At 34.6% G+C, this 24,586-nt stretch overlaps 1 protein-coding gene across 3 annotated transcripts in view; it reads left to right on the top strand.

Moving 5' to 3' along the window:
- LOC106869947 (glutaredoxin domain-containing cysteine-rich protein CG31559) overlaps positions 1–24,586 on the top strand; it is a 113,614-nt gene that overhangs the window by 79,747 nt on the left and 9,281 nt on the right. For all 3 annotated transcript variants that reach the window (XM_014915890.3, XM_089365513.1, XM_014915889.3), the window contains exons 2-3: positions 556–1,417; positions 14,808–15,044. In XM_014915890.3, the coding sequence (XP_014771376.1) occupies positions 1,043–1,417; positions 14,808–15,044 (612 nt within the window). In that variant the 5' untranslated portion in view covers positions 556–1,042. The remainder of the gene's footprint in view (positions 1–555; positions 1,418–14,807; positions 15,045–24,586) is intronic.

Below are 24,586 nucleotides of genomic sequence, written 5' to 3'. Positions count from 1 at the left end.
CCACCACCACCACCTGCTTTCACTACCAACACTGCCTCTGCCACCACAGCCTTCACCTCCACCACCAACACCACTTTTGCCTCCACCACTACCACCACCACCACCACCACCTCCTTTCTCTGCCACCTCAGTCTCCATCTCCACCAGCAACTCCGCCTCCACCAGCAACTCCGCCTCCACCACCAACACCACTTTTGCCTCTAACACCACCAACTACAACAACAACAATGACACCATGGTATGTCATCCCTTCCCAGTTCAATCAAATTTCTGTCTATAGCTTGCCTGCATGGAAAGTTGAAACTTCTAATGTCAACATTTGTTTGCTTGTCTTCCAATCCAGGCCCAAGGATTTATCTTGTCTTAGTCTATGACAATCAATATTTTGTTTATTAGCTTTTGTTTTTATAAGAGGAGTCTAATGTTTTTATTTGTTTTGTTTTTTTCCTTCTCTCTCTCTTTCTCTCTCTTTCTTTCTTTCTTTCTTTCTTTCTTTCTTTCTTTCTTTCTTGATCTTATTGTCATTCCTGTCACTTACTATCTTGTCTCTTTCAGAATTGAGAGAAATAATTTCCAGCCTTGATGAAAGCAAAAATAAGAATTACGGACAACAGACAAAGAAAAACAATGAAATCTTATACACATAAGCTGAATCAGATTTTAATGAAAGTACCATTTAAATGAAGAGACTTTTTGAAAGGAAGAATTTTGAGGAATTTTGGGGTGAAAAAAAAAGCAAAAAACAAAAAACAGCCGCGAGATTTAATCAAAAAGAACAACAACAAAAAGAACAGCTAAAGAACATAAATGAAAAATAACAAAAGCAATGATTGAATACCATACAAAAACTTAAGATATTCACAAAGCATTTTGTAAAGCAGCAGTGTCCATGACTTTTATATAGATTTAAGACATTTTTGAAATCATCTGACCTTTTCATATCATTAAGTTAATAAAAACTACAACAATAAAGGCTGTATATGTCTGTGTAGGACAAGAAAAATTTATATTCAACTCAATAATAAAATTTATAGTATTTGAAATGGATAGCTCCCAAAATTTGAATATGTACTCCACGGAACATGTGAATAATAAGAATACAGATCAAGAAACCAAAAGTAAAGACAATAGTCCTGTCAAGTCAATGGCCGAGAAGAACTATTCCAAACTCAACAGTAACAATTTGTACAAACAAAAGAATTTGATTCCACAGAAACCTGCAAACACTTGGTTCAATATGAATGCCGTGAAGACCCTACCCCTTACAGAAAGTAATTTTGTTGGTCGAAGAGATGTGTCTGATCCAAACACTCTACAAGAAATTCGGATTACTAGTGCCAAAGGAACTATTCGGGGCTATAAGAATAGAGTCCGTGCCGGTATAGTGACATTTCTCAAAGAACAAAGTGATGGAGAGGTATAGTATATTCTTTCATTCTTTTATTCTTTTATACATTTCAGTCAGTGGAATGTGGCCATATTTGGGCCTTACATTCAAGGGTCTTTGTCAATAATAATGACTCTGAAAGTTATCTAAGTCTGGAACCTATTTTGCAGTTTAGTAGATAGAGACTGCGCTGGGGCTCTCAAATATTTAAATATGTATGTATGCATGTATGTATGTATGTATGTATGTATGTAAGTATGTATGTATGTCTCTTCTGTATTTAACCATTTAAATTCTTCCTCTGAAGAAGGAGCTTTCTAACAAAGATACAAAGCTCCTTCATTGGAATGTAGATAATGGGAAACAATGTCACATTTTAATCCTGAGAAAAGTCTTACATAGTTCTACTGTTCTGCTTACAAATTGTATTTCTAATCCATGATTCAGTTGGTTGATTTCTTTTTCTGAAAATCCAAGTTAGACATTTACTTACAAAACTAAGTTTACCAATTATTATTGGTATGTATGTGTGTATGTATGTATGTATGTATGTATGTATGTATGTATGTATGTATGTATGTATGTATGTATGTATGTCTGTATGTATGTATGTGTGTGTGTATATGTATGTGTATGTATGTATGTATGTGTGTGTGTGTGTGTATGTGTATTTTTTTTCTTTCATTCTTTCATTTGTTTCAGTCATTTGACTGCAGCCATGCTGGAGCACTACCTTTAGTCAAACAAATTGACCCCAGGAATTATTCTTTGTAAGCCTAGTACTTATTCTATCGGTCTCTTTTAACAAACTGCTAAGTTATGGGGACATAAACACATCAGCATCAGTTGTCAAGCGTTGGTGGGGGTACAAACACAGATACACAAACATACTCACACACACACACATGCACGCACACACACGCACACACACACATACACACACACACACACACATATATGTATATATACAATGGGCTTCTTTCAGTTTCCGTCTACCAAATCCACTCACAAGACTTTGGTTGGCCTGAGGCTATAGTAGAAGACACTTGCCCAAGGTGTCACACAGTGGGACTGAACCCGGAACTATGTAGTTGGTAAGCAAGCTACTTACCACACAGTCACACCTGTGCATATATGTATGTATTTATGTATGTGTGTATGAATGTCTGTATATAATGTATGTGTGTATGTTTTCCTTCTCTCTTTTTTAATTTAGCATTAATTTTGTCTGGCCACCTACTTGGTAGCAAGGTTGTGAAGAAGGGAAGTACTGTTTTGTTCATCATCCTTTAAATCATAAGAAGCTTTTGCAGATTTTTAATATCGTATGAATTAGGGAGTAGCATTCTTTCCCCAAGAACCCAAATTCAGTCATACTTTTCTCCTGGCGGCTTGGTACATACCCTGTTGCTCCAATAATAATAGGCACAAAATTATGTGTGTCTGTGTTATGTCCATTTTTCTGTGGTGTTTCTTGATGCTTGGTAACTTAGTTCAACAATTTCCTATATTTGCATCATCATCATCACCATCATCATATACTGTTGGGTTGGACATGGGTTGGACATGATACATACATGCATATATATATATATATATATAGGCACATGGCTTAGTGGTTAGGATATTCAGGACTGAACCTGGAACTATGTGGTTGGGAAGCAAGCATATATATATATATATATATATGTATGTATGTATGTATGTATGTATGTATGTATGTATGTATGTATGTAGTAGAGTACAATATTAAGCTCTTCCACCTTCAGATTTCTCCCAGTGCTATCCAGCAGTAGTATTATATGTACTGCCAGATTTGTGTTGGGACTTCTGTAGTGTGTGAATGGATAATTAAGTAAGTTAGAGTCAACAAAAAGACGTATAGAGAAACATTTATTTGTAATCACTAACAATTATTTCCATGCAATATGGTTCTCCAAGTTTACAGGTATTTGGTTATGTAACCGTTTCCTTGCATTACGAGATCTAGTTGTGTTTCCTCAGGTGATATATAAATATTGTTTCCATAAACTCAAACTCTTGGCATGTCCTTTCTGTCTGTTGTGGTTTACAAGGTAGTAGTACCCACTAGGTGTATCAGAAAATGTGTTGTGGTTGAAAGTCTGTCCATAAACTGCTTTAAATGTATAAATGGAGTGAGAGGATGGCTATGCTATGGATGGTAAGTATTGAGATTCATATTAAGGGAGTGCTATTTGATTTCTTTGTGCTGTTAATTTATTCTTATTTGACTTCAGCTTATTCAATACATATTTTTCCAACACGTGTTTCGATCACATTGACTGCATATTGTTTCATATTTATATGCAGCAATTTATGCATTATTAGTATGATCTTTTCAGGGTACATAAGTATTGAGGTTCAAATTAAAGGATTGCCATTCAATTTCTTTGTGCTGTTAATTTATTATTAACTGACATGACTCCCATCACTATCACACATAGATAGGAACAGATAAACATGAAACCCATTGATCTAATTTCTCTGCTCTTTTTTTTAAGTTCCTATCATTTTTTTCTCTGCACTGATTAGTACTTTGATATTTGCAAATTCTAAAATGAATTTATATCTATGTATGAAACGATTGTATGCATGAATAAACCTCTTACAACTTTTTAACATTTTATCTCCTCCATTTTTGACAAATATGATTGGATTTGTAGAACTTCATTTCATAAATTAATGATGCACTTAATATATTAATACTACTTTTCATATCTACACCAATTTACACCAGTAAACTTTCAGCAAAGTATATGTATGTATATGTATATATATATATATATATATATATATATATATATATATATATATATATATATATATATATTATACACTTTCACAGCAAGACCAAATAAGGGAGCCTGTACATGGTTGTGAGCTTAAAAACACAAAAGTAGTGGGGTTGATCGATTCGACTAAAAATTCTAAAAATTCTTCAAAGTGATGCTCCAGCATGGCTGCAATCTAATTACTGAAACAAATAAAAAGTAGAATATAAAAGATATAATGCATGTGTATGACAGTGTATGTTTATATAGCTTGGCTGTTCCTGTTGTTGTTTGCACCCAACCCCCACCCAGGTTAACTGTAATTTTGAAAACCTATGACCAGCTGCATTCCAGTCTTTTATTCAGACTATACTATCCCAAAATAGTTCTTTTTAAAGACAATTTGGTGTGATATAAAGGAGATCTGACTGTTATTTCCAACAAGTCAAACGACCTTGGCCATGTTTTTGTTGCTTGAGGAGTTTGTGTCCATTGCTTTTCTCAAAAGAGTATGATTTTGTGAATAAAGTTTGTTCTTATTTTTTCTGATTTCTCGCAATTAACCCATTATCTATTGGTTTAGTGCTTTTTTAATTGGCACCATTTTATAGCATGTTTTTTATTGCACTTTGTTATATTTGTGTTACTTCCTTTACTGCTGATTTTTTATTGTTTTCTTTTTTCCATTTTTCGTTATTATTACCATTTGCTTGAGAAAATAGAAGTACGTGGGAATATTAATATTTTTTAATACCATTATTACTTCTACGGTCAACTTTGCTTTTCATCTTTCCAGATCAATAAGATGAAAGTACTAGTCTAGTTCTGGGGTTGAAATTATTGCCTAACCCTCCTCTCAAAATTTCTGTTATCGTTATTACTATTGTTCTTATTTACTTTTAATCTGCATGTTTGTTACAATCACTTGCTGTGATACACCCAGTGTCTTAGGGCGAGTGAAGGATGAGAGATGTTACAGTATGACTGAAAGTGTGGGGAGGGGAAGTGGTAAAGACAGTAGCCAAATATCTTCATGTAATATAATACAGACATTTAAATGGATAGGGTTTTCCTAAGGATGTGGGCAGTATTTGTCAGCACAATCTTTTGGATTTCTCTGAGACATGATTCTCCTGGGATGTTACCTAGATGTTTCTGACATCTCTTTGTTATCATACCTAGAACACCTACAATAACAGGAACAGTTTTTGCTTTAAGATACCACACCTTTTGTATTTCAATTTCCAGGTCCTTATATTTACTTAATTTGTCAAATTCCTTTACAGATATATTTTTATCAATAGGAACACTTACAACTATTAGTCTACGAGCATTTTCTTCCTTGTCTTTAATAATTATGTCTGGTTGATTATCTTAGATCATTTTGTTGGTGTTGACTGAAAAATCCCAGAGGAGAGTGACATTTTTACCTTCAGTGGCTCAGGATGATGTCCATACTAGTAAGCAGGAGTACCAATTTTGTGGTGTTTACATATTTTCCTATGTAAATACTGTCCTACCCAATGTGGTGATTTTTGTATTTGTTTGGTGTCAGCACAGGTCATCCCAAAACAAGATGGTCTATTGTTTCATCAAATGCGTCGCAGAATCTGCATATAGTGTCAGAACCATTTTGAAGAACATTAACATGATACTTTTTGATTAGCAAACTTTGATCTTGTGTCACCAATATGAAACCTTTAGTCTCTGCTTTCAGTCCCGAACTTCTCAGCCACTGATGGGTTGTTGCTTGGTCTACATCAGCATTTTGGCTTGAGAGTATATACTGTCCATGCAGAGGCTTCTGGCGCCACTGCTCCTCAATTTCTTTCTGCCCGTTCTTTTTTGCAGTCTGATCTATTTTGCAGTCTGATCTATTTTGCTTTTTTCGTGGCAGTGGTTTCAGGTTCTTCATCTAATTCAAGATTAATGCCAAGTCCCTTGGCGAATTTGCAAGCTTCCGTGACAATAGAATGTGACTTTTGCTGCTTTCATGTTTGCACACAAGCAGTAGCATCCAGTACTCTGTACTGTATCATTACCTGTTCATTGCTACTGTTGAGGTCTTATAGCACAGTTCTACCTGCATCATTCCTCTTCCCCCATTACTTCTAGGTAGGTACAGACGATCTTTTGGGTGGTGCATGTTCTTAGATGTTAGTGGTTTTCTTGTCTTCCTGTCCAGGCGTTGGGGCTCCATAGGATTCCAGTTAATGATATTAAAATTGTATTAGACTACTAAAAGTGCCAGGATGTTAATGGCTTTGATGTGATTTTTCAAGTTGAATTCAGCTTTCAGTATAAGTCTCATTCTCCTGTAATACTCCTTTCTTATTTTTTCCTTCATAGTAGCATGTTGTACACCATCTCCTTTGTTTATTTCCAGGTATTTATAACTTTCTTATGGATCAAGTTCCTTGATGGCAGCATCAGTATCTAATTTAATGGAAGTTGTTTGTCTGAGCTTGCCTCTTACAAAACTTGCTTTAGTACATTTATCAAGGACAAAATTCATCCTAAACTATTATTATTATCACTTTTATTATTATTATTATTATTATTATTATTATTATTATTATTATTATTATTATTATTATTATTATTATTATTATTTTTGTCATCATCATCATCATCATCATCATCATCATCATCATCATCATCATTATTATTACTATTATTATTATTTGTTTTGACTCAGGTTTGGTCTTATTCCTGGTAGAATCTATATGGGTATCAAATTACTTCCTATATCCTTAGATATCCACAAGCTTTCAATAATCTTTCAATTGCTCAAAACCCTTTTTTGTTCTTACGAAGCAAATTTTCTTATAGAAGCTCTTTAGGATATTCAAGTCTAATGGCCTTCAGTCATTTGTCTACATCATTACTCATTATCATTATTATTATTATTATTATTATATGAAACATCTCAGTTTATTTTGCTAGGTATGAAGGAAAGTGTCAACTGTCCACAGCCAGCAGACTCAGGTGACACTTGTTTACGGATCATACTTCAAGAACCCTGTGGAGAACTCTTGCAGTTCCAAGCAATGACGATTTTTATAAGTGTCCTATCTTTACATTTGTACCAGTCTTTTTGAACCATGTTGGTAGATGAGTGCTAGTACTTCCAAGCATGCCAACCATTATTGGAATCATGTCTAACTCTCTTCATTGCTTTCAACCTGCATATTTCCCTCTTCAATTCATCACTGTTAACTTTTATTTTTTTTCTTTGATCTTGTTATCACCAGGACATGCTGTGTCAATTATCAGATCAGGCATGTTTTTTTCCTCTTCATCACAACAATGTCAGGTTTCCAATATCTAATCTGATGGTCATTGCATTCCATTGGATTTTGCAATAATCATTCTCAATAACTTTTTCTGGGATTTGGTCATGTCACATCTTTAATCTTTCTAGACTAAAATTTCCACAGACCTCCCAATCGATCATTCTTACCACATTATTATTATTATTATTATTATTATTATTATTATTATTATTATTATTATTATTATTATCATTATTATTATTATTATTATTAGAATTATTATTATTATTATTATTGTGGAGGCGCAATGGCCCAGTGGTTAGGGCAGCAGACTCGCGGTCGGAGGATCGTGGTTTTGATTCCCAGACCGGGCATTGTGTGTATTTATTGAGCAAAAACACCTAAAGCTCCACGAGGCTCCGGCAGGGGGTGGTGGCGACCCATGTTGTACTCTTTCATCTCAACTTTCTCTCACTCTTTCTTCCTGGCTATGGGATCCACCATAATAAAACAGTAATCAAAGGGGTCCATAGATTAAAAATAGTTGAGAACCACTGTTCTGATGTAACACTTTCTTGAGTAAAGCTGCAATGGACTGGTGTCCCGTCCAGCTGAGGTGGGGGAACACATATGGCATAGAAACTGGGAAACCAGGCTCATGAGCCTGGCTAGGCTTTAAAAGGGCGCATAAATAAAAAAAAATTATTATTATTATTATTATCAAAGCAGCGCTCCAGACAAAACTCCATTCAGCATTTTGTCCATTTTTACATTTTGAATTCAAATTCCTCTGAGGTCGACTTTGCCTTTCATCCTTTTAGAGTTAATAAAATAGGTACCGATTGAGTACTGGGGTTGATATAATCAACTAGCCCCACCTCCACAAAATTTCAGGCCTTGTGCCAATAGTAAAACAAAAAAATTACTTTATCAATCCTGCCCCACAATTTCTGGCTTTGTGAGAAATCATTTCTACTTACTATAATATATATTCTAATGCAGTGGTCCTCAATCAGGATCCATATGGCCCCTAAAGGTCCATATAAGATTTTGTGGGGTCCACATGACAAAATAATAAATTGAGGACACAACATAGTATTTTAAATACCCTGGAAAATGTAGCTTCAGATGTATATATTGATATATATTGCAACGAAGGGCGAGATTTCTTTCTCTAATTTTCCATAGTTCAACCAACATAAGTCAATATGTAGAAAATAAAATGAGAATTTTGAAAGAAGTTTCTATAAAACTAGTTTTTAAACATAGAATGGCTATTGGGATTCACCATAATAAAACAGTAATCAAAGGGGTCCATAGATTAAAAATGGTTGAGAACCACTGTTCTGATGTAACACTTTAAAGGGAGCAAAATGTTGCCAGTTCATAGCAGATTAAAATCTAAAAATATTTTTCATTTGCAAAATAGCATAAGTAAATAATCAAGAGCACTCAGAGAGCGCAAATCTCCGCCAAGGCAACACCAACGTCCTCTCAATGATTAGCCAGAGATGATTTTTATAATGAGAATGTCTGAAATAAACTTGACTGCTCTCACAAATGAGAATACTAAAACTGAACTTGACCACTCTCAAAAATTAAGTAAAAAAAAGCAGGAAAAATAATCCAGAATCCTTGTCTAGAACTGGATCACTCTCAAAATCTAATCAGTTTGTGCCAGTCATGAGGCCCAACATCCCTGAAAGTTTCATTTGAATCCATCCAGCAGTTCTTGAGATATCTTGTCCATGGACAAACAAACAAACATGACTGAAAACAATACCTCTGACTTCGTTAAGGCAGAGGTAAATAAATAAATAATAAATAAATAAATAGATAAATAAATAGATAAATAAACAAACAAATAAATGAATAGATGAATAAATAAAAACATGTGAAAGTATTTTCCAGAACAAAAAGTGAGAACATATTCTTGGGAAAAATGTGCAAGTTGTTTTATTCCGGTTGCTGCTACTGATGTTTTTTGTTTGTTTCATGTTTTTGTTACTATTATTGTTGAGGATTTTGCAGTTGAAGTCGCTGTTGCTGTTGTGGTTGTTGTTGCTACTACTACTACTACTAGTAGTACTACTACTACTAGTAGTACTACTACTACTAGTAGTACTACTACTACTGTTGTTGTTGTTGTTGTTGTTGTTGCTGCTGCTGCTGTTGCTGCTGCTGATGATGACGACAATGATGACGACAATAACAACGACGATGATAATGATGATGATGATGATCTTAAGCCCTAGATAAAGCCTGATTGAACAGACCTACAGCCGAAAATCAGGAAGTAGTCTATTATTAACTCGTGCATAAACAGAAGTAACAGGTTGATCAGAGTGTCTGTGATTATGACTGAGATCAACCACATTTAAGAGTCTCGTCAAGAGATCTGTACTTACAGCTGTGATTTAACATAAACAGTAGACAATCCAAAGAATCTGTAACATCCTCCAAATTGAATGAAATACAATATTTTCAACCAAATAACTCTACATGCGTCACTAAAATACCAGTAACAATGTTTTTTTTTTATTTACCAAGGCCTATTCTCCATAGGAGGGGGTAGCCACAAAAAGACACACATCAGGCTTTCCATTCATTTCCCATCTTAAAGGGGTGAGCCCCATCCTATGCTCGGGTCAAAGCACAGAAAACAAACCCCTGATATCAGTAGCGGAGCACAACAACATACGCTGGTTTATCCCTGCTGCATCATGCTGTTTCCATACCCCTTTGAACAGCATCACTTCACTCATCCATCCACAAACACTCTCCAAGCTTTCCTATCATTAATAAACTCTCTTGCCTCTCTCACTCCAATACCTCTAACAACCAAAGCTTTCCTCATTGTAATAATGTAATATAATTTATTTATAACTATTTGTTTGATTCCATTAATAACCAGCATTTTGTAAAGTTCATTCAATCTACTAATGTATTTTATTAATTCTTACTTACTTTCCACTCCTTATAACAACAGACTGGCACTTGATCAGTTACGACGACAAGGGTTCTAGTTGATTCAATCAATGGAACAGCTTGCTCATTAAATTAACATACAAGTGGTTGAGTACTCCACAGAGACACATACCTTTAATGTAGTTCACTAAGAGATTCGGCATGAGACAGAATGTGACAAGACTGGTCCTTTAAAATACAGGGTTAGGGTTAGGGTACAACTCACTTTTGCCAACTGAGAAAACTGGAGCACCGTCAAAATAAAGTGTCTTGCTTAAGGACAGAACACGCAAACAAATACTGAACCCACGACCTTGAAATTGTGAGCCAAATAACCTTAACCACTAAGCCATGCACCTTTATGCTAATAATCATAGCACTGCGCAAGCCACTATGCAGTTACTTGATCTTTTTAATGAATTAATCAGAAGGTCAGCACCCAAAATCATTTTTTAAAGTCTCCAAGAATGGTGAAACAAAGAGAGAAAATTACTTAAAACTGAAGACTTAATATTTACCACAGAGTAAACTTTGTTATAGGTACTTAACCCATTACCTCCCATAATTCTATTTACTGGAATTTTTTTTATGAAACTTTGATTTCTAGTATAAAACAGCCTTAGAAACACGCTGGAATGATCAAAATAACATTTCAAAATAAGATTTTAAATAGAAATAAACGAGATATTGGGTGAAAAATTAGTAAACCTCATTTGAATATCAGAGAAATATATATACCAAGTAGATATAGCAAAAAGATTAGATATGTGTAAATATTGACAGATAATTACGAATTTTGTAATTTTTAAGTTATCTCATTTGAGATCACTGATAGGTAATGGGTTAAGATCTGTGTGGTGCCTTTGAACTAGGCAATTGATTAAATTTACCAAGAGCAGGAAGGGACTCTCTCTGAATGAATTCCACGTTGTTTCCAACTACCGAATTTCACTGACATGACTAGTAGAGAAAAAGCAGCCAAATTTTCCTCAGGTCACACCCTATTATTTTCATATCTAACAAAAGAAAAAAAAAAGAAAGAAAAATGGATGGTCAAGTGCAGAGGACCTTAAATTCTAGACTTGCTCAAACAGTGTTGACTCAAGAGCTAATTAACAATGACAACAACAAATGTAACACCAGGACAAAGGCATCAGTTTATAAAAGAAAAGAAACCAAATGCTGTGATATGAGTTTACCTCTTGAAGATGTTAACAAAATAAATTTTAAAATATAAACTGAACCATGTCTTCTATAATTTCATCACAAGCTCTTTTGCATTCACGTCATCATCATCATCATCATCATCATCATCATCATCATCATCATCATCATCATTGTTGTCATCATCGTCATCATCATCATCACCATCATCATCATCATCATCATCATTTTAATATCTACTTTTCCATACTTACATAAAAGTCAGACAGAGTTTATTGAGGCAGATTTTTCTATAACCAGATGCCCTTCCTGTTGCTAACCTTCAATTGTTTCCCAGGAAGGTAATATTTCCTCATAGCCAGATATCTGTCTTTTTTTTTCTTTTGCAGACTATTAGAAATGAATGACACTGCATGTATGACAGTGACACTCATTTACAACTAACATGCAATATCAAGACAAGACTCAAACAAACACACACCTACATACATATATAAACCCACACACACACATATATATATATACAACACACACATGCATATATGTATAAATATATATATGTTTAAGTTTGTATATATATGTATATATATATATATATATATATATATATATATATATATATATATATATATATATATATATATATATATATATATAGTCCTCAGACTTACTTGGAAATGGATGCATCGCATTCAATTAAATAATAAATGATGAAGGGTTCTTTCTCTGTGTTTACTTGTCCTATTTTCCATTTTTTCTTGTTGTTTACATATTTCACTTGTTTTCCCCTCATTCGTTTATGTATTTACTGTTATTTGCACCGTTGGTGACGTCCTGTACCCATATATGCATGTGTATATATATTATATATTCTTTATTATACATACACATATATATATATGTTTATGTATATATATATATATATATATATATATATATATATATATATGTATATATGTATATATATATATATACATGCATAAATACACACCTATATACATACTTACATACATGCATATACATACATACACATATATACAGACACACATACACACATGTACACACACGCACACAAATGCGCGTGCACACACACGCGCACACAAATGCGCATGCACACACACACACATACATACACACACATACACACATGCACACACACACACACATACATACATGCTATGGGCCGCTTTCAGTTTCCATCTACCAGATTACCAAATCCACATCTATACATATATACATATACATACATACACACACACACACCTGCAATGGGCCACTTTCAGTTTCTATTTACAAAATTACCAAATCCACATGCAAGGTTTTGCTCAACCCAGAGCTATAGTAGAAGTTACTTGCCCAAAGAACCATGCCATTTGGCACAGGGCACTGAACCCATCAAAACCACATGGTTGAAAAGCTAACCTTTTAACCACACAGCTGGACGTGTGCCCTCCACATCCATTTAAAAAATGCAATATTTTCAAATACTGATTGCTAGCCCTGATTTTTAATTAAGAAACAAAAACGTTTTCGTTTAGCATGAAATTAAAACATTGTCATTAAGAATTCAGATGACACGATTCAAATGATTTGGAGGGTAATAAGTGGATTAGCAGCTGTTGAAATAATAACATCATTATGGCTCACAATAGGATAGACTTTTAAACATGTCAAGTTTAATATCAAACTTATTTTTATCCATGAAAACATTGTGGGAATTATCAAGAAACAAGTTCAACAAGGAAAACTTGTTAAACCACACTAGAAGTTATCATATCTATTGACAATTATATTGTTATATCTAAACTTGTTTTGTATATATTTCTCCTTGCTAATAATTATGGTGACAGAAATATATATTTAATTAGCTTAGTAGGATTAATTTTTCAGAAGCATTCAGGGGATGATTTTTCTGTGGTTGTAATAGGTGCAGGCGAGGCTGTGTGGTAAGAAGCTTGCTTCCTAACTACATGGTTCTAGGTTCAGTCCCATTGGACAAGTGCTTTCTACTATAGCCTCAGGCCAACCAAAGCCTTGTGAGTGAATTTAGTAGACATAAACTGGAAGAATCCTATCATATATATATATATATATATATATATGGGGGGGGGGGGGGAGTAAGAAGATAAAAAAGCGAAAATGCACATTGGAAATTAAAAAAAATTAAAGGCTTTTTATGAAAAGTAACAATAGATATATACAATTATATGAACTGAGATAGGAATAAATGTAATAAAAATCATTATTGTGAATTGTTAAAGAGATTCAAAGGCATACTGGTTTCATAAAATTACTGTTCACTGGTTTTGAATGCGCACCGATTACCGAATGGTGTCGGGTCTACTAGTCCCTGAGTAAAAAGATTATGTGTAAGAGAGGTAAGTAGTTCTGGACTTGGTGCAATTAAGGTAGATATAAATCTGTAATGTGAATGGTGTATGGGATGTATGGGGATTAGTGGTATTAATTGAAAGGTTAATTGTGTTCTGTATTATGTTATGTGTTCATATTGAATTGTGGAAGATATTTATTGATGAAAGTTGCCTCTTTATTCATTCTTTGCTGTACTGAGATGTTCTGTGAACATTGATAGAAGGGGAAAATTAGGGAATTAGGATTTTCTTTTTGTAACATATTTCTATTATATATATATAATCATTCGGCATGATAGATTGCTAGCCACTACTCATTCTTTATTTTCTCTCTTTATTTTCTCTCCTTGTTCCTTTCTGTGGAACAGCGTAGGCTTGAAACATTTAAGACTTTTTCACTTCCCGAGTGTTAAACTAATACATCTGTTTGTTGTCTACACCATCTGTCTTCGTCTTTTGTTTTTGTTTTGTGAATTCTCCCTATGTATATATATATATACATATTTGTTTACCTCAATCTATTTGTCTTGATCCTCCTACTTTTACTATATATGTATGTTTGTATACATGCATGTATGTATGTGTTTATTTATGTATGTGTGTGTATATATATATATAAATATATATATATATGAGTTAGTAAGAATGTATTTACGTTTCAATATTCCAGCAATTAACTTATTAATTCATAAGTAAGATATGTCTGAAATTTAACTGATGCATTTTTTTTTTTGCAAATTTGTATTGAAAGGAAAATGTCATGTTTGAATGCATCATCTAAAGAATATATATATATTTTTTTTTTCCTTTTAGACATTTCTCATCACTTTTGTCTGTGATTTCATTTCAGTGGAACTACCTTAAGTGTGAAAAGGGTAAAATCATTGTCTACATGACAAGCATGAGAGTTGTGAGACAAACATACGACCGCTGCCAGAAAGTACAAAAAATTCTACAGACCCATTTAGTGAAATATGAAGAGAGAGATCTATTTATGAGCAAAGAAAATCAAAGAGAGCTACGTGAAAGACTTGGCAAGAGCGATGTAACAATTCCACAAGTCTTTGCTGATGGCCTAAATTTAGGGGTATGTATCCATTTCAACATTTAGGAATTTTCCAAAATTGTTTTCCTTTTACTAATTTAAAAGGAAATGAAAAGAAACACAAAAGGTGTTAAGTAGAATGTTTAATAAATTTTTGGTTTTAATTACTCTAATTAATATTATGATATCCAGTTGATGTATAATTGATGTCCAATTAGTGAAAATAAGAATTGTCTGGAAGATTATGATGTTGGACTAATATTTAAATCACAGAATCAAAACTACAGGTACTTATCTACAGATAAGCATTAAGAAAGACATTGAATACTTCTTACTCCAGTTAATTCATAGCACTAAAGTAGGTGTATTCTGGTTGAAGTAGTCTGATGGTATACTATATAGTCACAGTTGTGGCTGTGTGTAGGAAGTTTGCTTCCCAACAACATGGTTCCAGGTTCAGCCCCACTGCTTGGCACCAAGTGTCTTCTATTACATCCTTAGGATGACCAAAGCCTTGTGAGTGGATTTGGTAGATGAAAACTGAAGGAAGCCCATCAAAACTTAGTTTTTGCATTTATTACATTAGGTATATATATATATATATATATATATATATATATATATATATATACACATACATATATATGTATGTATATATAATATATATGCATACACATATACATATATATAAATCTGCCCACATTAGCAAAACTGAGTTCTAGAAGCGTTGTGTGTCCTACCCACACTTAGCAAGAAATCTTTTTACACACTCTACCACAACAAACCAATTTACATCTCTTCTCTTTCTTGCATTTCCTCCTTCATACACTATGCCTAGCTCTCACTCACCAATCCTGTCCTCATGGCCCTGTTCCTCTATATCGTTGCTATCTGGTAGAGCCCCAACGCTATATATACCCCCGTTTTCACCACTCACTCCTCCCTCCACACTCTTTAATACCACTCCCTTCGTAATATCCTGCCACTTATATTATGGCATTTTGAACCTCAAGAGTATGCCCTGGCACTTGCCACTATCTATATCTCTCTCTTCCTTTACTCAACCATCCCATTTATATTCTGATCTCCGTTCCTTGTGTGTGTGCCTGGCATTTTGCCACCATCTCTATCCTGCTGTTTCCCACTCCCTCTCCATCTCCTGCACTTCCCTCAGGTTGGGTAACTATGTATTTTCTTTGCAGCAGTGCACCTGTTTCTGCCTTCATTCCTGATCTCCCCCCCCCCCCCGGCTGGGTAATCTTGTACTTCTACAGTGAGACACTTGTTTCTGTCTCTGTGTCTCACTATAACCTTTCATCATCTGACAAAATGCCCCCTCCCCTCTTGAAGGTTTTTTTTTATGTCTTGCAAGTACTTGGTGAACCCTGTCAGTGCAGGTGCCACTTAAAAGGACCCAATCCACACTGTATATCGGTTGGTGTTCGGAAAGGTACTCAGCTGTAAAAACCATATTACAAATAATTGATTAGCATTTAAACCAGCCATATCTGGTCCAAATATTCTATGTGTTTTATGTTCAAACCAAACAATTCCAGTTTTTCACATCTGCCCTGTAATGTCAGTCTAAAAATAAACAATCACACTTTTAAAAGCTTGAAGCTACAAGATAATACATGATTAATTTTTTCTTTTTTTTTATGTGAATAAATAAGCATTACATTTGACAGAGTAATTTGAATGCTAAAAGGTTAAGTAAAGTTAACAGGCTTTCTGTGTTTCTGAATGGCTAGCTTATGTACCTTCCATGTTGTAAATGCTTCTCTTTTTTTTTTAAGTCTCTTTCAAAAACAATATTTGTGGTTGTAGATAATTGAGATATTGTCTGCTGTTTTTTTTTTATCCCTGCAGTTTGACCTGATTAAAACATCTCACATTGTTAAAAGTATTAACTTTGGGTCATAAAATGACGTTCATAAATTTTTGAATTGATACTAAGACTATTTTTAGAGAGGATGGAGTTGTACCAGTTCATTTGCATTCATAAAAGACAATATGAATATCAGAAATTAAAAGACACTTTTGTAATTTAAGGCTCATTGTTTCTTTTCTAATACCAATTTTTTTCCACACTTATCAGTCTCAATAGAGGTAAGCAAATGATTCTTTCTCTTCATCACTAAGGCTGTTATATTACTTTATTAAAATCTGGGGGCTTATTGCAATAAGTATGTAAGCACTGATCTAACTATTTGAATAGTTCTGGGTTATTTGTTTAAGTAAAGTTTAAAACCTTTGTGTTATCATTTGTGTTTGTGGTTATTGGTGCTGAGTAAACAGTACTTTGATAGCTAGCCATAGCAAAAGTTTAGGAACAGATCATGAACATATAATTCAGTCTTGGGCAAAGGCAGGAGAAGCTTTTTAGTTCGGGAGCAAACTGCAAATGAATTAGAACATGTTATATATTTCTCAGTGTACATAAGATGGTAAGCTGCAGAATTGTTAGCACACCTGACAAAATGCTTTTTGTTTGTCTTTACATTCTGAGTTCAAATTCCACCAAGGTCAACTTAGTCTTTTATCCTTTCGGTGTCAATAAAATAAATAACATTTGAGCACTGGGGTCGATGTAATTGACTTACCCACTCCCCCAAAATTGCTGGCCTTGTGCCAAAATTTGAAACCAATATTTCTCAGTATACATCATCTATACTAAGAAAAATGATGAATCTTTAAGTTTCTTCAAATTCACAATTGTGTAACTTTTAATTAAATTACTATTTTGGTCTTAAGACTTAACATTTTTTTTTTCATATCAGTTTTGAGACTTTTCCAGTAGATTGTTTCAAATTTGAATGCGTGGGGCTTTTCATTCTTTTGTTTTGAACCATATTTCAGATTCCAGCATGCAGTTATTGATTTTTCTAGAGTTTCAGTGTCTCTGCAGCCAGGACTGTCACTCACATGTGGATCTCTATAGTAACGGCAAACATTGCTCCATCACCAAAACTAAGACAAGGCTTCCTAGGCATACATTCATATTCTTGTGAGACTAACAGACCTCTGCAGTAGTTCAACATAGCTGTAGGACATACTGTGTATGCTGTATGAGGAGAATTGGTTGCATAGCAACTAGAGCATGTTAAATTTGTAGCTCAGTCTGTTTATATTTGATTAAATGTTCTACTAATGGCATCATTTGTAGGAAGTTTAATGGAATCAGAAAATAAATGGTAACTGTTTCTAGAACAATGGTTATTTAGTATTATTATTTGAAAATAATTGCCATCAACGTTTTTTCTAGTCATCCTTTGCAAAGAGACTGACAAATCAGAAGGATTGTTTGCTTGAAAGAGACGTATATTTCTAGAAACCAAGATAATTTTAATCTAATTTCGGAGTGATTAGTGAAGAGAAATGCTATGTAGTTGATTGAACATGTACCCAATTTGTCTTGATGTATTTGAAGCTAATCCGGGTGCAGCCAATTCATCAATAAAACCATAAGCAGAATTGGTATTTGACTATATTAAGTTAAATTTTTATTTTCTTTTAAGTCTGCTATACACTTAGTCTGCTTGCACTTAAAAGTTCACTTATTACAAATTCAGAAGAGAATTTATATTGCGTTTTTTGGCTTTCAAAATGTGACGGTGAGAATGGTCATGAGTACAATAATTAGAATGACTTCTAATTTTAACAAAATCTTAAATATATCAGCATAGCTTGTGTCTTGTTCTAAATTCAATTTCTCATGAATTTATGCAAATATTTAAAATTTATTTAAATAACTAAAGCTATGTCTTTGCAATCACGTAAATTATCATTCAAAAAACGCTAAAGTATAAAGAGGTATTAACATTTTTATGTGAGATTCCAATAGCTTGGTGAACCTGTAATTCAATGCAAAACATTCAGTTTATTATTTTTATTTTTGGAGATGGTCATATTTTTGCCAATTAACCACACACGCTATAAACTTGGTCTTCACTTCAGCATTATTATTATTATTATTATTATTATTATTATTATTATTATTATTATTATTATTATTATTATTATTGAGTGAGAGAGCAGTGCATGCCATCAAAGTGACACTGGGGTAAAATATACAAAGCCCATTATACCCATCATGACTACCCGTCTGATAAGGGTACACCAGGCACATGCATCACAACAATATGTGCAAGACATGGTGATCTCATATCAAGATAAACAGCGCATGACCTCACAGGTGAGGCCCAGTTAGAATTTTCTTCAGGTCGAATAGCCTATCCGGCTCAAATGGTCCCTGAATAAGGTTTGTTTAAGGATATTGAGCAAAACACCCATGTTTCCAAAGATGAATTATCCAAACCCCAAAGAATTCCTCTCAACACATGGCTATGATGCTCCCCCACTACTTCTGCTCGTGATCAGAGATGCACATATCGTCAGCCACCAAGGGACATGCTCAACTGGTTACGGTCAAACAACTGACAAGCAAATCTGTGGTATTAAGCAGAATATTTGCTGTAGCCCATCTTTTATACCAAGACAAAACAATTTACTGATAACACTTCCAATCAATTTAGTGTCCTTTGTCTGAAATCTTTTATCACATCCTGTGACCTCTTCAACGACTCTCCATCTCATGTGTTTCCTCCTGTCTTGTCAAGTCTACATGGGATGGAGAGTCATTGAAGAGGTTATAAATGTGTGACAAATGATTTCAGATGCTAAAATAAGAATAATAATAAAGCTGAAGTGAGGACCAAGTATACAGAGCATATGTTTAACTGGCAAAAATATGACCAACTCCCAAATGTTACAATATCTATTTCAACCAGCGATTTCACATCAGGAGTCTTGCAAAACAAATGCATAAATGCTCAATTTAGTACTCCTTCAGTTATTCTTGTATAAGAGAAGTATTTGATCTCATCACTGTAAATTTATATATTACATTTTAAATTATTTGGCTTTCCATGTTCTTACTAATTAGGATGTTCAGAGATTCCTTTGTTTTTGCAGAGTTCAACACTTTACCGATTATTGTAAATATCTCTAAATTTCCATTTCTACAATCAAAATCTCTCTGGTCTTTACTTCCATCGTTAGCATGCTGAGCAAAATGCCTAGCAGCATTTTGTCCATCTTTACATTGTGAGTTCAAATTCCACTGAGATCAACTTTGCCTTTATATAAGAACCAGTCAAGCTCTAGGGTCAATGTGATCAAAATTGTCCCCTTCCCTGAAATTGCTGGCCTTGTGTGTCAAAATTTCAAACCATTTTTGCCTCTGTTATTGTTATATATAAGTTGAGGGCTGGCAGCCACCATTTGCTGTAAAAATACACACATAGACTTGTACCACAAATAAGTTGCATCTGCTAAATTGTCATTATGGGAAACAATAGCACAAAGCCGGAATCTTTAGAAGAATAGAATTTGTTGAAGTAGCCTTGCATGATATTGGAAATGAATTTAAAGTTTCAGATATTGAAGGAATCTCTAGAAGAATAGAGGCTATTTTAGTAGCCTTACATGATTCTGGAGATGGATTTGAAGTTACAGTGTACATCAGTGTTGAAACTAAAGAAATTCTGCCTGATATAAAATTTCTTTGATTCTAAAATCCATCCCCTACTAACTCAATATTATTCCAAAGTTAACTGGTCATGTTCATACAGCATATTTTTTAATTTTTTTATTTAATCTTTAATAAAGGTTAATGTAAGTAGCTAAGTTATGAAAATGCTAGACCGGATGTTTAGCAAAGTTTAATTTACAGTGTCATTGTTTTGAATTTAAATTCTGCTGAGATCAGTTTATCACAAATAAAATTCCACAAGCGGAAACAGGACCTAAGGTCATGAGTCCTAAAAGTAAATCTAGCAAAGAGAAACGTTTTAGTTTGTCAGAAATATCATCTGAGAAATTGCCATGTTTGGCACCAAAGTGTTGACAATGATAAGGAGGACAACGGTGGATAACGACAACAATGACAAGAACAGCAAATGTGATGGCAATGGCTGCAGTGGTGGTGGTGGCAGTAATGATAGTGGTGTCGGTGTTGGTGATGGTCATCATGTGTGATGGTGGTGGTGTGGTGGCAGTGGTGACAACAGTGGTGGTAGTGTTAGTGGTGGTGGTGAGAGTGATGGTTGTAGCAGCAGCAACAGCAACAGCGGCGGCAGCTGCTGTGGCGGCAGTAAGTTGTGGCATTAGCCGCGGCAGCAGCAGCCTAAGCAGCAGCAACAGGAGCAGGAGCAGTTGCAGTGGTAGTGAGAGTGGTGGAGGTAGGAGCAGTTGCAGTAGTGGAAATGTGAATAGCAGTGGCAGAGGAGGCGCCAGTGGCAGAGGAGGCACAGTGGCAGAGGAGGCGCCAGTGGCAGCAGCAGTGGCAACAGTGGCGGCGATGTTGGTAGCGGCTGCAGCAATGGTGGTGGTTGTGGTGGTGGTAGTTCTGGAGGCAACTGTGGCAGCAGTTTTGATGATAGAAATGGTGGTGGTAACAGAAGTACTGATGATGATGATGATGATGATGATGATGATGATGGTGACCACAACAATAACAATGATGATCACAATGATATTGATGATAATGATGACAATGATGACGATGAAGATAGCACGATGATGTCAATGATGACGACAATGACGACGACGACAATAACGATGACGACAATGGTGATGAGGATGATGATGATGATGATGCTGATGATGATGATGATGACGACGACGACGATGACGACGATGACGACAACAATGATGACAATGATGACGGTGATGATAGTGACAACTGTGATGACGATGATGACGGTGGTAATGGTGACGACGATGATGATGATGATGACGGTGATGATGGTGATGATGATGATGATGATGACGGTGATGATGGTGACGACGGTGATGATGATGATGACTGTTATATGGACTGTTGGATATGTTATTCGTCTGACATTCCGTGTGTCACTGTGGTTTATCTGAGTTCATTGTTTCATTGTTGTTGTCTTGTGGGACTGTCGTAGTAAAATGTCATTGATAGATATATGGCGGACATGATTCTTGTTTATTCATAACGAACTTTGGGTGAGTGCGTTCTTTGTATGTAATTGAATAATAAATGTAATAATTAAATTGTACAACTCGTTGTGTTATCTCTGCGAGTCTCCCGAGGGAAATACAACAATGACGGTGATGATGGTGACAATGACGATGATGATGATGATGATGATGATGATGATGATGACGTCGACAATGATGATGATAATAATGAGGACGGTGATTTCCAAACAATGTGTAACTATTCCCCACCAGCTATACAAGAACAGAGGAATGTGTCTATTCTTTACTGTGAGGTGAAGCGAGGCAATTGAAGCCCATGACATGAAGCAGATATAAATCCATAAAAGTAATGAGACTTTGTAGTGGATACTTTATAAACTCAACCAATTCCTTTTATAATGCACATAATATGATCTCCGTACATTTAGCTTCTAAATATTAATTCATTAATGATTCAGACCTATGGCTAGAGACAGTTGTAAAAAAAAACCCATAATGAATATGGTATGAAATCTGTTGAAATTGTTTACTCAAGAGAGAAATAGGTACACCAATAATCCTTTTAGATGTACAAAACCAGGGAAATAGTAAGAACTGGCTAATGGAATGGCATGGGGAGTGAGTGGGGGAGATTTGTGCGTTTGAAGTGTAGAAGTTGTATGAAATGTCTATATATGAAATGTCTATAAATGAAATGTGTAGAGTGAAATGTATGCTTTATATGATTTAGTTGTTTTGAAAGAAAAATGAATGCAAAATGTTTGCTTTCCACCAATATGGTTCTGGATTCACTCCCACAACATGGCACCTTGTGCGAGAGTGTTCTGTAGCCTCTGTCTGACAAAATTCTTGTGCATAAGTGCAGGATTGAAATTTGTTCAGTGGGTGCAAACTTGGGTCAAAAATTTTTTACAAATTAGTTCAAGTTTTTTTTTTCAGTCTTAATATCAAAACAAACACAAGAATTACAATAATAATAATGATTTCAGCTTTTGGCACAAGCCCAACAAGTTCGAGGGAGTGGGTAAGTCAGTTACATTGACCCCCAATGCTCAATGGGTACTCATTTTATCAACCCAGAAAGGATGAAATGCAAAGTCGACCTCGGTGGAATTTGAACTCAAAACATAAAGAGAGGCAAAATGCTTTGTGGCATTTTACCATTCTATCAGCTCGCTGCTTTATGTCAGCTCAATAATAATAATTATCATATTTGTACATCAATCAACTGGAATAAATCTTAATAATGCAAAAGTGATGTTTCAAATCAGTCCAGAAATATTTCTATGCTCATTCATTTTGGTGATGAAGTTTTTTTCAGGAGGATGTTCAAAGCATTTTCATTGCTCCCTAAAAGTTTTAGTGGGTGCACTTGCACCCTTGCACCCCTGTTTCTGAGCCAATGTGTTTGTGAGTGGATTTCGAAGACGGAAGCTGAAACAAGCCTGTTGCATATATATACATATGCATATGTATGTATGTATGTATGTATGTATGTATGTATGTATGTATGTCATTGTTCAGTTTTATTTCAACTTTTCTTTCCCATGGAGAACGATCTGGTTTCTAACCTAGATTCAAGGTACCTTCATTGGAATTTCAACACAAACAACGGTATTTTTGTTTGTATATATGTATGTATATGTGCTGATTTGTATGTTTTGCTTTATGTATATATTCTCATGTATATAGTTACATATCTAGACATGCTCATATATATTTAAATATATGTATGTATGTGTGCATACATGTTTTTCTTCTTCTTCACTTTATAATTTTAGTCTAAATTTTCACCGGCCACTTACTTTGGTAGCAAGGTTGTGAAGAAAAGGATCTTCTTTTAACCATCATTCTTGAAATCCTTAAGAAGAACTTGCAGATTTTTATAGTCCCAGATATCATGATCATTTATAGCTTATGAATTAAGGATTTGTATGAATGTATGTATGTACTTGTCCGTCCGTCCGTCCGTCCGTCTGTCTGTCTGTCTGTCTGTCTGTCTGTCTGTCTGTCTGTCTATCTATCTATCTATCTATCTATCTATCTTTGCATGTGTTTGTACTTGTCACCCATCATTGCTTGACAGCTGGTGTTAGTTTGACCCTGTAGCTTTGCAGTTTCGTAATAAAAGAGTGATCAAATAAGTACAAGACTTAGAAAAAATAAAAATTTTAAAAATAAGAACTGAGGGCAATTTGTTTAACTAAACATGTTAAAGTGGTGTTCCAGCATGACCACAACCTAATGACTGAAACAAGTAAAAGATAAAAGCCAAAAGATAAATTGTTATAATCTAGTTATTTTAGAGGAAACACATAGAAGTGTTAGGATATCTGGACAAGGTTGATAATGTTAATGGAATTAATGAGAATGAAAGCATAAGAAGAACAGAATCCCGGGAAAGTGTAACCCTGGAAAAGAAGGACATGTTAATTGAGGGCTTTAGGAGATGACCACAGTGATGGTTTAGCTTCAGATCAGCTATGAACAAGAAGACCCAAATATCAAAGATATTCCAGCCTTCACCATGATGTGATTTAAAGATGTTAAAAGGCTACATTATCTAACGTGTT

This window comes from Octopus bimaculoides, chromosome Z, assembly GCF_046866305.1.
Source record: "Octopus bimaculoides isolate indiv1 chromosome Z, ASM4686630v1, whole genome shotgun sequence".
Lineage (NCBI taxonomy): Eukaryota > Metazoa > Mollusca > Cephalopoda > Octopoda > Octopodidae > Octopus > Octopus bimaculoides.
Note: the sequence above shows the minus strand (reverse complement) of the source record. Positions and strands in the feature narration are given on the sequence as shown.